Source organism: Vanellus vanellus (assembly GCF_965231255.1).
Source record: "Vanellus vanellus genome assembly, chromosome: 3".
Taxonomy (NCBI): Eukaryota; Metazoa; Chordata; class Aves; order Charadriiformes; family Charadriidae; genus Vanellus; species Vanellus vanellus.
In genome coordinates this window covers 129,635,172-129,648,285 of record NC_138907.1, presented here as the reverse complement: position 1 = coordinate 129,648,285, position 13,114 = coordinate 129,635,172, and the positions used below count along the sequence as shown (strand labels likewise).

General features: G+C 63.4%; 1 protein-coding gene across 2 annotated transcripts; it reads right to left on the bottom strand.

Annotated features, from left to right (window-relative positions):
• Positions 1 to 729: 729 nt before the first annotated feature.
• TMEM214 (transmembrane protein 214) lies at positions 730 to 13,114 on the bottom strand (the record flags this gene model as incomplete). Of its 2 annotated transcripts, none has more annotated exons than XM_082481737.1 (17): positions 730 to 1,001; positions 1,591 to 1,742; positions 2,422 to 2,590; positions 2,831 to 2,927; positions 3,366 to 3,483; positions 3,795 to 3,908; positions 4,338 to 4,386; positions 4,509 to 4,600; positions 5,123 to 5,264; positions 5,368 to 5,469; positions 7,035 to 7,116; positions 8,190 to 8,295; positions 8,881 to 8,963; positions 10,028 to 10,162; positions 10,341 to 10,491; positions 12,366 to 12,574; positions 12,967 to 13,114. In XM_082481737.1, the coding sequence occupies 17 exons, from the start codon at positions 13,097 to 13,099 to the stop codon at positions 875 to 877; spliced, it is 2,061 nt and encodes a 686-aa protein (XP_082337863.1). In that variant the 3' UTR covers positions 730 to 874. The 2 variants fall into 2 exon arrangements, with proteins under 2 accessions (XP_082337863.1, XP_082337862.1); XM_082481736.1 differs by having other exon boundaries at positions 830 to 1,001; positions 2,492 to 2,590; positions 12,967 to 13,099.

The following is a 13,114-nucleotide window of genomic DNA, read 5'->3' as shown; positions in this document are numbered from 1 at the left end:
CATACACACACCTGTGTGCACACATCTATACACACATGCACGTATGTACACAAGAACAACACATATACACACACGTACGCGCCCCCCTATATAAATACACACCCCCATATAAATACAGACCCCCCTGCAATATAAAGACACACGCACCCCAGCAGCACACACGTGTCCATAAGCACACATATGTACACACACACTCTCCCCACCCACCACAGTGGGGCCAAAATCTGGCGGTGGCGGGTATTGAACCCACCACCTCTTGCGTACCAAGCCAGCACTCTACCGGCTGAGCCACCCTCCTGCCCCCCCCCCCCTCGCCCCGGGGATCCCCACCGCCCCCCGGGACGGTGCAATGCACCGTCCCGGGGGGCGGTGGGGATCCCCGGGGCGAGGGGGGGGGGGGGGGGGGATTTGTGCTGCCCAGAGACTGAAATTGCAGGAATTGGTGTTTTTTCCCCCAAATCAGACCCCCTCCCCCCCCCCAGCAGGCATCTTCAATCAGGAAGAAAAAACAAATAATCACCCGCACTCATTAAAAGGAGAAGAAAAAGTGGAAAAAAAAAAAATGATGAGTCCAGTTCATTCACCCGTGGGGGAAGGGGGGTGGGGGATGGCACCGGGGTACGGTGGGGGGTCGCTCAGCCCGAGAGAAGGGAGAGGGGGACGGGGACATCCGCAGGGTGTGGAAAACCTGGACGCGTGTTTCCCAGGACAGAAATAACCCTCCCCCCGTAAGCCCCCGATCTGAGCCCAAAGTCCCCCTGTGTATCGCCCTCGGCGTCTCCGTCCCGCGGCCAGCGGCACTGGGGACGCTCCTCAGCGGATCGGAGCACCGGGAGATGCCGCCACCGGTGCACCCGCTCCTCCAGAAAGCGGATCAGTGTCCAGAAATCATAGCCAAGGCCCAGTTTTTGACGGCTACGGTTGTGTTTTGCAGATAAATCCAGGAAGAATAGGTAAAGCTCGTCAGGTGTTGCCTCACGCAGTCCCATGACACTTCTCCGCTGGAAAAACGAGGAGAAGGGGTTACAGGCAGGGAATCTCCGGCAAACCCACGGCCAGCGGCAGCAGTGACCCCAGCCCCAGCGCCAGGAGCCCGGGAGGGACACAGAGCCCCTCCAGCAGGTGGTGGTGCCCCACATCTCCCCAAATCCTGCTGCAAACCCCAAGCGCTGCACTAACAGGTCCCAAATCCTCTTTGAACACCGGCTCCGGCTCCCTGGTCCGTCACCGCCGGGCAGAGGGAGCACGGTGCCAGTTCTGCTGTCCCCACGCCAGCAGTGCCCGGCCGCTTCCCTCCTCCCCGCAGCAGCAGGAGGGTGATACCCAGCTCGGAGCGGGGTGAGCGCAGCCGGCTTTATAGCCGGAGCTCGGGGTGGCGGCAGCTTCTGCGGCACCCACCTGCGCTGCCCACGGAGCGAACGCTGCTCCCGTGGGGTACGCGCTGTCCGCAGGACCGCAGGTCAGCCACAGCGGGGTGCCACGTCCCAGGCCCTCTGCCAGAGCAGCACCAGGAGCCACCCCCAGCCGGGACAGGACCGGGGGTCTGAGCCAGGGGAGCCCGCAGAGCCAGAGGAGGGCAGGGATGCTCACTTGCAGGAGTCCACCCAGTGCTTCCAGCCCCGTTCCAGTGCTGCGGCCACACACTCCAGCAGCGGCAGCAGGCAGCTGCGCACCAGGAAGAGCAGCAGTTCTCTGACGCACTCGGCGAAGTGCAGCAGGGACTCCGGCACCCGGGACTGGAGCTGCAGGGACAGAGAGAGCCGGTGCAGGTTAACACCAACCTCCCCTTCGCGCGCCAGGTTTGGGTACCCCGAGGAGCCCAGTGTCCCGGTCACCCGTGACGGAGGCTCTGCTGAAGCAGGCTGTCCCACGCTCAGCCGGGCATCACGCACCCGCTCCTCCCCGTGCTCTCCCACACGCGCTGGCACGTCCAAGCCCTCCCCACCTTCACCTCTTGGCTCACGCATGGCACTTCTCCACCAAAACAGCAGAGTTACCCACAGCGCTTGCTCAGTGGGATGCTAAAGTCACCTCCCTTCCACCAAACCACTGATTTTCAGGAAACTAGCGAGCTGCCTTTGAGACCTCTCCCTTTCAGACCCGGCACCGTCGTGGCCAGCAGCTCAAGGGCTGGGGTAGCCCCAGCCATGGGGGGAAGAACAGCACCGGAGACCTGCTGGGGTGCCTCCCGCTCCCCAGACCCACCAGCACCGGGGGGCTCGCAGCCGACGGCCGGGGCAGGAGCAGTGACGGAGACATCGCTTTTCTCCATCAGGCCTCTCCCCCCACCTCCCGCCCCCCTGTTGCCACCGGGCAGGAACCCCCGGCACCGGCTCTTCAGTCTCACGAGCCCCTGCAGGCTGCGGCCACAGCGGTGTTCCTCATCTCTCCCAGCAGCCAGGCACGGCGCATTCTTCTTACCCACTCCATGAGCCAGGGCAGGCTGCCGTGGATGTGGGAGAGCAGGGAGGAGCACAGCTCGGACACGTACAGCGCCGCCTCACCGCTCTTCGCCCAGAGCAGCTCCAGCTGCGGCTGCAGGACGGCCACCGCCTGGGAGCCGCAGAGGGGCAGGATCCGCTCCAGCCACCTGGAAGAGAGAGAGCGCCGGCTGAGGGCAGTGCCGGCACCGCCGTGGGGGCACACGGGTACCTGGAGCTGCCACCAAGGGAAGAGGAGAACTCAAGAGCAGAGCCGCAAGCCCACCCAGGTGGAGCTGGGGAACTCCTCTCCATCAGAAAGTGCTCCCGCCAGAGATGGCTCTGCACTGCGTGAGCAGCTTCGCACCACCCCGGCGCGCACGCTGCCGCCCAGCACCGGTGCCACTGACCTGTACCCTTCAAGGCAGCAGTGGGAGACCTTCTGCCAGGCTTGCTGCACGGCCGGCAGGACGCCAGAGGAACGAAGCAGGTGAGCACAAGAGGAGGCTGGAAGAGACAAGAGATGTTCCCTGAGCAGACCTTGGGCCCCGTCTGCAGGAGCCGCACGCTCAGTCTGTCCCCAAAGCCTCTCTCCAGGGATGCACAGCACAAACTGCCCCACAAAACATCTCAGAAAATGCTGAGGTGGGACAAAAACTCTCGAGCAGAGAGGAAACCCTGAGTTTGGGGGAAACCCTCTCAAGAGGGGACAGGCAAGGGGTCTGTCTGCACAACCTGCCAAGATCATCCAGCCCCACACAGCCCACGTACCCCCCCCACACCCCAAAACCAGACCGACGGGGCCATGCTGCTCAAGGGCAGCCAGTGGCATGGGCAGGGCTGCGGAGGGGCTTCACTCAGGAGAACGGGGATGTCCCGGTTCCCCAGGGATGTTCCTCCACACCTCTCTGTGCAAAGCCACAGGCAAAGCCGCCAGCGCCTTACCCTGGAAGGAGCCATGTGTCCGGATGTCGTGCAGGAGGAAGCCGGCCGCGAAGACCAGGAGGACGAGCAGCAGCCGCGACCAGGGGAATCCCCGGCCCTTCATCTTGTGCAGCAGCTCCTGGGCAGGCAGGAGGACGAGCCCCCGTCATCGTGTGGCCGCAGCACGCTGCCACACTCCCCGCTGCTCTCGCCACCCACTCCCGGCTTCCCAGTGGAAACCAGTGTCATCTGCCTAGCAGCTGGGAGGATGGCCGAGGGCCAGCACCATCTGTCCCCGGCATGTCCTGCAGATGTGCCGCTGCGGGGCCCCCAGCCTGGCACGTGCCGGCGGCAGGCAAGGCTGACCGCAGCCGCAGCACGGAGCCGAAATCTGGCCACTGGTTGACACCGGGCACCACCCGTCCCGTCCCATCCTGTGCCGTGGCTCACCTTGCAGGCAGCGTTGCAGGCAGCCACGTCCTGGTCGCTGTTGGGCCCTCTCGCCGCCAGCTCCTCGTTCGTTACTTTGAACGAGCGAACCGTTTCCTGCAGTGACTGATGCACCTTGGGGGGGAAAGCAAGAGCTGCATCGCGGCCCCGAGCGCCTCGAGCCGGCAGCACCACGCACCCAACACGACCCAGCACCGCTGGGGCTACAGGAGGGAGCGGAGATGGGGTGGGCAGAAATGCTGAGGACGGATCGGGCTGCGGGGACACTCCCAGGGCTCCGTCACGGAGACCAAGTGCCTCAGCTGACCCAGCTGGCAATCGCTCCAGAGCCACAGGCAGTGTGTCGCCTATTCCCAGGACAACGTGCTGGCTCTCAAGGCCGGCAGGTACCGTGTCCCCGCCGGCGGACCCGGCTGAGCACTGGAGCAGTGACGGGTGGGCACACACGGGTGCCCCTGGGGACACACAGGGACCTCCTGCAGCCACAGAGGTACGCTGTCTCCCCGCCCCACGTAATTCCTCCTTTCCCCAGCTCACTCCTACCTTCTTGCTGCTTCTGTCCCAAGACTCCAGCAGATGGTTCAGAAGCAAACTACGGGGGGGAAGAGAACACAGGGCTCAGTCAGGAGCACCCAGAAGCAATTCAACACACCCCTGGGGTGCACCTAGGTGGGCGCTGGCCCTGCTCAGAGCAGGCAGCAGGCACAAACCGACCTGGACTGGGAGAGGTGCTTGGTGTAGAGCTGCCTCCAGACGCTGAAGCTCAGGGGGTCCAGGCTCAGACACTGGCTCATGGAGGTGAGGAGCTGGGAAGCAGAGCACGGCAGGTCATCACGCCCAACACTCACCCCCAGCGTGACACGCGTCACTCGGTCTGGTGCATCAGACACACCATGCCCTGGGTTGTATGCCAGCACAGCCGACCACCCCCCAAAACCTGCCGGCTCCCAGCCAGCTCCCGGGGCACCGAACTCATGGGTACAACATTCCCAGAGCCATCCTCCCAGGAAGGTCCTGTTCCCTCCTGTACCATGACACACTCCCACTGCGACCTCGTGCTCGTGCTGCCACCTGCCCCTTCAGCCTCCAGCATGGGGGCTGGGCCCACACAAGGGGCAGCCAGTGCCCAGCCGTGCCGGGGAGCCATGCCAGTGGGTGGCAGAGCCCTGTGCCCACCACCAGCAGAGAGGGCAGAGAGGACAGGACCTGCTCGGCCATCCCTCCTCGCTAGCACACAAGGGCTGCCACGAGGAGACATGCTGGGACCCTGATTCCTGTGGGGCCGGCCAGCAGCACTGGTGGCCATGCATCCCCTGCTCAGGGCTCACCTCTTTTTTCATGCCAGGAGGGCAGCTCGGCGTAGCTCGGGAGAGGAAGGAGGGGAAGTAGGTGTGCAGCGCCGTCTCCGGCTTCGCCCCGAATGCCAGCACCTTCAGGCGAGGGTAGAGCCGCCGCAGCTGCTCCTGCAGGCTGAGGGGAGATGGCACTGGGGCTGCGGAGAGCAGCCAGCAAGGCGACCGGGGCATTCGCCCCACGGCACAGCCTGCACTGTCCTGGGGGGTTGCCAGCATACCTGGGGGGCAGCGAGTTGTTGGGCATGAAGGCAAAGTCCAGGAGGGGGAAGAAATCCTTGGGTCCGATCATACCAAAGCCTTTGGTCAGGTTCGGGTGCATCCTGCGTAGGGGAAAAAAACACCAACACATTAGCCACGACAGACATGCTGGTGGCCGAATGCAGCCCAGGAGGAAAGGACTACCCTTGCCCCAGCGGTTTCCCTTCAGCAGGACACACCACTGAGGTACACACTGGTTTCTGGCACTGCAGTTCTCTTCCTTTGCCGCTGCTTGGGGACACCCTGTGCAGTCAGTGCCGGGGCTACAGGGGCCATAGCCCGTCCCGGCATCAGCTGGCCCCGGTACTCTCGGTGTCCCCATTGCCAAAGCGCACAGAGGAAAAAGGGTTTTGTGTGAGACCCGTGACTGGAGCCAGGGGCGGCATTCGCAGCCGCTGCTGGTGTCAGGCACAAGGGTTTGCACGCTCTCTTCCCCCCAGGAGAGGCTGCAGACAGCTAAGGTCTGGCAGGTCTGTGACTGGGGCGGCCAGTAAGCAAAACGCCGTCAAAGAAGAGAAACCAGATTGTAGAACACTAATTAAATAAAGGTTCAGAAAGATTGGGAGGAACTGTGAGTTCTGGCTCAATGAACCTTCACAAAATCCTCTGGCAAAACCAAACACAACATTCCTGTTACAGTGAAGCAGGAAAAAAACTTAATAAAGCCTCTCGAACCCTTTGGCAGGGGAAGGGACGCCTCTCAGTGTCCACCACGAAGCTGCTCCTGACCTCCCCTGGTACCAGCCTGTGCGGCACGAGGCTCCTTTCCACCCCGGATGCTGCAGCCGCCGCAGTAATGCTCAGCTCCCTTACACCGCGCTGAGGCGGCAACGCCGGAGACGGTGGCTGCCCTAACCAGTGCAAAGACCAGCAGAGCCGTCCGTCCTGACCCCCAGCCAAACGCCACCTCCGTTCTCCTTTCAGGGACAAACGTGTCTGACTGCGATGGTGGATGCTGCCGGCACCTCTCACCACAGCAGCCGACAGCGATGGGCACCCTGCTCCTCGGAGCACCGTTCCTCCGGGCACCCGCACCACCTGCACTCAGGGCAGGAGCCCCTCTCCCAGGCACACCGGGGGCAGGAGATGGGGCATACGGCACTGGAGGAGCCCGTTCCTGGCACAGGGCACCCACAGGGTCACACCAGTGCTGCTGTGGCCTCAAGCCGCGGCACCGGAGCACCCTGTCCTGCCGTCCCAGCCAGAGCCAAGGGGCAGCTCAGCCACCCGCCTGCCTCGGGGAGGTCACCGGGGCCGGCCAGGGAAGGGCTCTGCTCCCCCTCCACCGCAACTCATTTTAGGAAAGGCACCAGCAGTGGCAGAGAGGAATCCTGCACAGAACCCCAGCGTTTCCATAGAGCCAGAGTGGAACCAGCAGCCATCAGGCCACCAGGCACGGCCAGGAGGTGCCACGACTGCTGTCTGGACACCAACACGACAGGCAGCCACCACAGATCAGGGACAAACTAACCCGCGCGGCGAGCATGGCACTGCAGGGCACGCACACCCACTCCCCCACACACACTGGGTGTTTCCACCAGCACTGTGCAGGCACCGTCACACCACACCCGGCAGCCCGTTCCCCTTAACAAAGGTACCCTGGAAATGAAAGCACGGTGTAACTCACATCAGCAGACGGTCCAGGTAGGCAACGGCGTATGGGGAGAGAGACTTGATGCCCAGCACTGGGAGCATGACGCCGAGCCACACTGTGGAGAGAGGCAGCGGTCAGAGCGGGGAGCAGGAGTGCTCCAGCGTGCCCCCGCGCCCCAGGCGACGCTGAGGGCTCCCCGGCCGTGCTGTGTGCTCCTTCCATCAGCACAAGCGCTCCTCAGGTCTGTAAGCAGCAACTGAAAAGCAGAGGAACGCTCAGGTGCCAGGACCACAGCTACATTTAAACCCAGGACAAAACCACCATCCCCTTTCCCTACTCAAAACACCCAGCAGGTGACCAGACAGATGGACAGATACCTCAGGAAGGGCTCCGGGGCGGCCGCACTACCTGGCCTGCTCTGCTCGCAAAAGAACGGCAGAGCAGCACGCTCCCTCTCTTTCCAGGCAGGACGGTTCCTGCTGGCATCCAGCGATTTCCCTGTCCCAGCCGGGGAAAGGTGCTCCCCACAGATGAGATGTCGTGAGGGCAGCTTCTGTCCCCGCAGAGGGGCCGCCGAGGCTGGGCACGAGGTCTGAACTCACCCTGCTGTCAGCAACACGCTGCTTGCAACATCTCCAGCTTCCCCGAAAATAATTAACCACTTCACGCAGCTCTACAATGTCTCCACTCTAAACACTGAGTACTGGCGCCTCTATAAACACACTTCAGCACAAGTCACTCCCCTTCTGCGGCGGCCACCAACCTTTGGCATATATGGCTGAGGAATGAGGGCTTGCACGAGGCGTAACCACCAGCCGGGAACTGCGAGCAGTGTCACACGCGACACGCCAGGCAGTGAACCCCGACCCCCGCGTGGGGGGCACCACCGGGCGGCTGGGCTCGCCAATCTTAAGGGTCTTTTCCAACTTGAACGATTCCATGGTTCTGCTGCCAAACGGGCATCTGATGGGCCCCATGTGCCCTCATCAGGAGGTCCCCAGGCGCCCCCCCGAGCCGGTTGCCCCCAGGACCCCCCCGACCAGTGCTGCAGCCCCTCTCCAGCATCTCAGCTGCGGGACTGCGTGTTTCAAAGCAGACCCTACGCCTCAGCAGTAACACCAGTGGGAGCAGAGACGCGCGGGCAGGACCGGGTACCACCGCAGCTCTCACCCCGCTCCCGGCTCTCACCTTTCAGGCCTTCATGGAGGTCCGTGAATCCGGCCTGTCCCAGCGCCCAGAGGACAGTAAGGCATTTCGCTGGCCTGTTCTGGTGGGACCGCAGCACCTCCAAGTACTGGGGAGAGAGGACAAGATGCGAATGGAGGAGAGCCTCAGGCGAGGCCAGGAGCCGTGCCGGCCGGGACACCCCCCAAAGCCCACCCCCGGGGAAGCAGAGCCGCCGGCACCGCACGGTGCTGGACGGCAGCTGAGCCACAGCCATCACCCACTCAGCTGCTCGCTTGGCTGCAGCAGAACCCCAGAAATCCTCGCTCCTGTCCCGTGGCTGCCCGAGTGCCCAGCGCAGCCGAGGGGGACGCGTCCCGCTCACTCCGAGGGCGGCAGAGCACGGAGCGGGCAGCGGAGAGGGAGCACGAGCTTTGGATGAGGTCTTTAAAGACAAGACACAGAGGGACACCAGTGCTTACAGAGGCTCCAGCACAGGTGGGGAGCAGGGAGGTACGGGAGATACTGCTCCCCCTGCGTGGGCTACGAGCACAAGGTCTTCGCACACGGGATGACCCCGGCAGCTCCCAAAGGAATTCCGACTAACGGGAATGGATACTCATCGCTCAGCTGCTCCTGGAAACCCTCGGGGCAGGAGGAGCAGCAGCACTGTGGGGTTTACAGCATCTGCCTGCAGACGCCAGTAGGAGCTCACCTTGCCCAGGTTCATGGTGGCGATTTTGGGCCTGTCCAGGAGCACCGCCTGGATGCAGATCCTGTACCCGTGCAAAGACTCCCCTGGAACAGAGAACAGAAGGGCCCCCCTCAGCCATGGGCCGCTTCAAACGTCCCCACCCACCCCGTGATACCCCCAGAAGGTGGTGGGGTGACGGACCCCTCCCCGCAGACCTGCCCTGCTCCTGCTAACCAACTCCACGCAGGAGCCCCACCGCAGCAGTGCGGGTCCTGCTCCCTCCTCGGCTGCCCCCCACCCACCCCCTGCCTGGGACCCCTGTGCAGGAGCAGGACGGACCCCACAGACCCTTGGAAACCCACCAGCAGCTTCCCAAAGCCCCCCCCAGCCCAGCTCTGCCCTCCGCAGCAGCAAGCATGGCCCCGGCCACAAGTCCCCGAGCTTCCGAGGGCTCGTTTCCCCCTCCGGTTCAAAAGCGAAGGTGGGTTCGGGGACCCCCGTGGCTCTCGGACCCCCTGCAGCTCTGCTGGCCCCCGGGATGGTTGGTGTGGCCATGGCAGGGGCTGGATGCCCCCCCGGCACGGTCCCGCTGCTGCCACGACCATCCCCCAGGGCGCACCCGGCCTTCACAGGCCAACACAGGGGCAGTGTCGTTGTCAGAGGAGGTCAACGCAGCCGCAAGCGCCCAGCCGAGCACCACGGTCCTCCCCGTCGCAGCCCGACCCCGCGGCAGCTCTGCCAGCAGCCAAGCATCTTCCCAAATTACACACAACGCAACTCCCAAAGAAAAAAGCTGCAGCAACTCACGCCACAGCGTGAAAGCCCTCAGAAAGGCATTTTGCACCACACGTCCCCGAGTCTGTGATTCTCCCCCTAACAGCACCGGGCTCGTACCTACGCCTGTCCCGGCTCCTCTGGCCCGAAAACCCACAGCAGCATCACACTGACGAGCCGCCGGGCAGGAACAGCCCCTCACCGCACACAAGATGCACAGAAGGAGTTTCCCACCTCACCTTCTCCGCAGAGGAGTTCAGAAGAGCTCTTAAAACAGCAGCAGCATCGCCGCAGGCAGAAAACCGCAGCAGCAGACCGCCTTGCAGAAAAACCACCGCACTAACCGAGCACAACGCTGTGTCAACAGCCCGGACCCGCACCGACCGCGTCTCACCTGGGGTTTTGTCCAGCTCCTGTAGCATGGTATAAACGCAGTGGTCGAAGAAGAGCTCCAGCACACTGGACGACTTCCCCAGCAGGGACCTGATGATGTTCCTCAGCTCCTTGCTCACGAGGCAGTACGGATAGTCTGGAGCCAACACAAGATCGGAAGAGTTTAGCGAGTGCCAGTTTGCGAGACTGCCGGGTGCCATCCTGCACCGCTCCCGCTGCCCGGCTGCCCCATCACACCACCGCCCGGCGTTTCAGGGACCACCTGGAACTGTCCCACTCCCCCCCAGCAGCGGGGCAGGTTAAACGCCACTGACCGTGGGGGTGCTGGCTCAGCATGGGGTCGCTCCGGGGCGCCTGCAGCTTGTAGTTGAGATAGCCGGCCAGGTCCTTCACCCAGACGGAGGGGTTCTCGGGGAACACGCTCTGGCTTTTATCCAGCTCCTTCCGCAGATCCGCCAAGTCGAGCTGGAAGCGACAGACAGGCAAATTCAAGCCAGGATGCGCAGAACTGGCACGGAAAGAAGAAAGGTCTAACTTCAGCTCCTAAGGGGCTTGCTGGGCACGGAGGGAAATGCTCCCCACCTTCATCCCAAGAACGCTGCCGTCCTTCCCGCACGGAAACCCCCCCAATCCGCCACCTGCTAGTGCAAATCAGCCTGGAAACAGCATTTAGCTTTGTACTGGAAACGTGTTTTCATCAGATTAGCAAAGACCGCTAATGGGGAGCAACAGAACCCATGAGGGGAGCTGAGGCACCCGGCACAGCAGAATGCCCCAGAGCCGTCACAAGGACGGGCCATGCTGGCACAGCCGCAGGAAACAGCTCTTCTCCCTCCTCGGAGCTGCCTCCAGGCACACCGAGGTTTTCCTCGCTCCACACCCCACCTCCCCACTGGTGCCAGCACACCAGCTGCGGCTTTGCCGTTCTGTGCTCCTACGTGCCCCGCGGTGCTCGCCGGCTCTGTGCAAACCACAGAGGAGCAAGCCGGCATCACCAAAGGCTCACTCGGGGCCAGGGACAGCTCGAGGCCGCAGCTTGGAGAGGATCAGCCCGGCGGGTTTGTGTCAGCGCCATCAGGCCACTCTGCACCCAGAGCCTTCCAAGGAGAAAATGGCCAAAGCTATCACGACCCACCTGATTAACAACCCGCAAACGACAAACCACAAGCACGGAGAGCAGCTCACATCCCCTCACCCTCCTCCTCCTGCACTACCTGTCACAAAACATGCTTATCGCCTGCTTTTAAGCTCAGACTATCTGCAAGCTGGCAGGGAGAGATCCCCTGTGTTCAGTTCAGGGAGTTCAGATGCAGCAAGGCTCAGGCGGCTGTTCGAGGTTTTGCAGGGTCCAACATTTCCATTTGTAGCGGATTTCAGATGTAGCACCTTATCAAATCTGAGTTGGGCACCTTTTGTTGCACGTTCATTTCAGCCACCATTTTGAGAAGGGGAATAAAAAAAAATAGCTGCTGCTACGTTGAAAAAAATAAACGCTGTCAGCGAAGCTGATGGAGCAACACTCACACAACAGCATTTGTCGCTGCTGAGCTGTGCGGAACATTTACAGGGCAACCGCCGCACTTCAGCCCCAGGCCGCTTTCCCTGAGGAATATCTGCCCTGACACACACAGAAATACCACATTAATTCTGCTCCGAGCTGTCTCTGTGCGCAATAGCTGGATCAGGAGAAGTGCTTGTGCCCAGCGGAGCGGAGGAAACCCCCATCCCCGCGCAGGGGGCACCAGAGGCGCTTGAGGGCACAAGCAAGACGTGACACCAGGGTGAAAGCGAGGAGCCGACGGGCGAGCACTGCGGCAGAGCCCTGCCAGGCAGCTGCTGTCCCAGCGGACACGTTACCTCAACAGAGTTAATTCGAGATTCCTTTCTAAAACGTGTCTGTGCTCAGACACCATGAGAGCAGGCAGGAGGAAGACAAACGAGTTCTACAGACTCATCTGAAGCACAGGGAGCGGGAGCTGCAGGAACGGCTCCCCAGGACCTCAGCCGGTAAGACAGGGAGGAGGTTCCACCAGTGACGCTTTCTCAGGATTCCTCCCAGACAGCAGACAGGGAGTGGGTGAAGGAAGAAACCAGAAATTCCCTTCCAGCTACCTCCCGCTGTTCTGCCTCCTGCCTACAGCAGGAGTAGGACGTTGAGCAGGAAGCAGATCTCCCAGGCCGGCCTCGCGCTCGCCCAAGCACCGACCACCATCTGTTCCGCTCCCACCACAAACGCAGCCAGCCAGGGCCTCAGCCGGCGGTGGGCAGGAGCGCTCGTCCCTGCGCGTTAACAAGCGCTGGGGGTCTCAGCAGCACACCCACGGGACAAGCACACTCACGGCTCTCAGGGCTTCCTCCAGCGAGCGGCATTTGCCCGGCTTGACACTGGCGTCGTTGGCCGATGGCTTCTTCGCGCTCTTCCCGGCGTGCTGCCTCCGGTGTGGCTGCTCGGGAGGAGCCGAAGCAGGGGGGACCTGCTCCTTGTTCTGCTTCTTCAGTGCCCGCTCGAAGCCCAGCTCGAAGATGGTGTCGGAGGTGGCGATGGGAGCTGGGACGTGGGGAGAGGGTGGAGATGGCTTCGAGAGCACCGACCCGAGGGGGCGGCACCAGGGCCCGGTGGACAAACCGAGCCTGAGCCCCCAGCGTGGGGACGCGAGCGGGGCCCACATGGGCAGGAGGCCCCGGCAGCGCTGACAACGGGCCCGGGGCTCTGCGGTGACAGTGGCCCACGGCCCCACCGCTCCCACGGGGCGGGTATCCCCGGTGAGGCCGGTACCCTCCCCCGGCCCGGTACCCCCGGCGCCCCCACCCACCGCGCACAGGGCGGACCCCCCCGTCGCACGGGAGACCGCCCAGCCCCGAGCAAGGCCCTCCCGGAGCGGCGGGGCCCACCAGCGCGGCTCCCGCCAGGCCACGACACCCCAGCCCCGCCGCACTCACCGGCCAAGGGCACGGCGCGGCCGGCGTTGGCTTCGCCCAGGGCGCGGCGGCTGCCGGGGCCGCCCGCGGGCCGCCGGCCCTTACGCACCACTTCCCAGCGGCCGCCTGCCGGGGCCGGGCCCGCCGCCGCCATCGCCGCCGAGCTCAG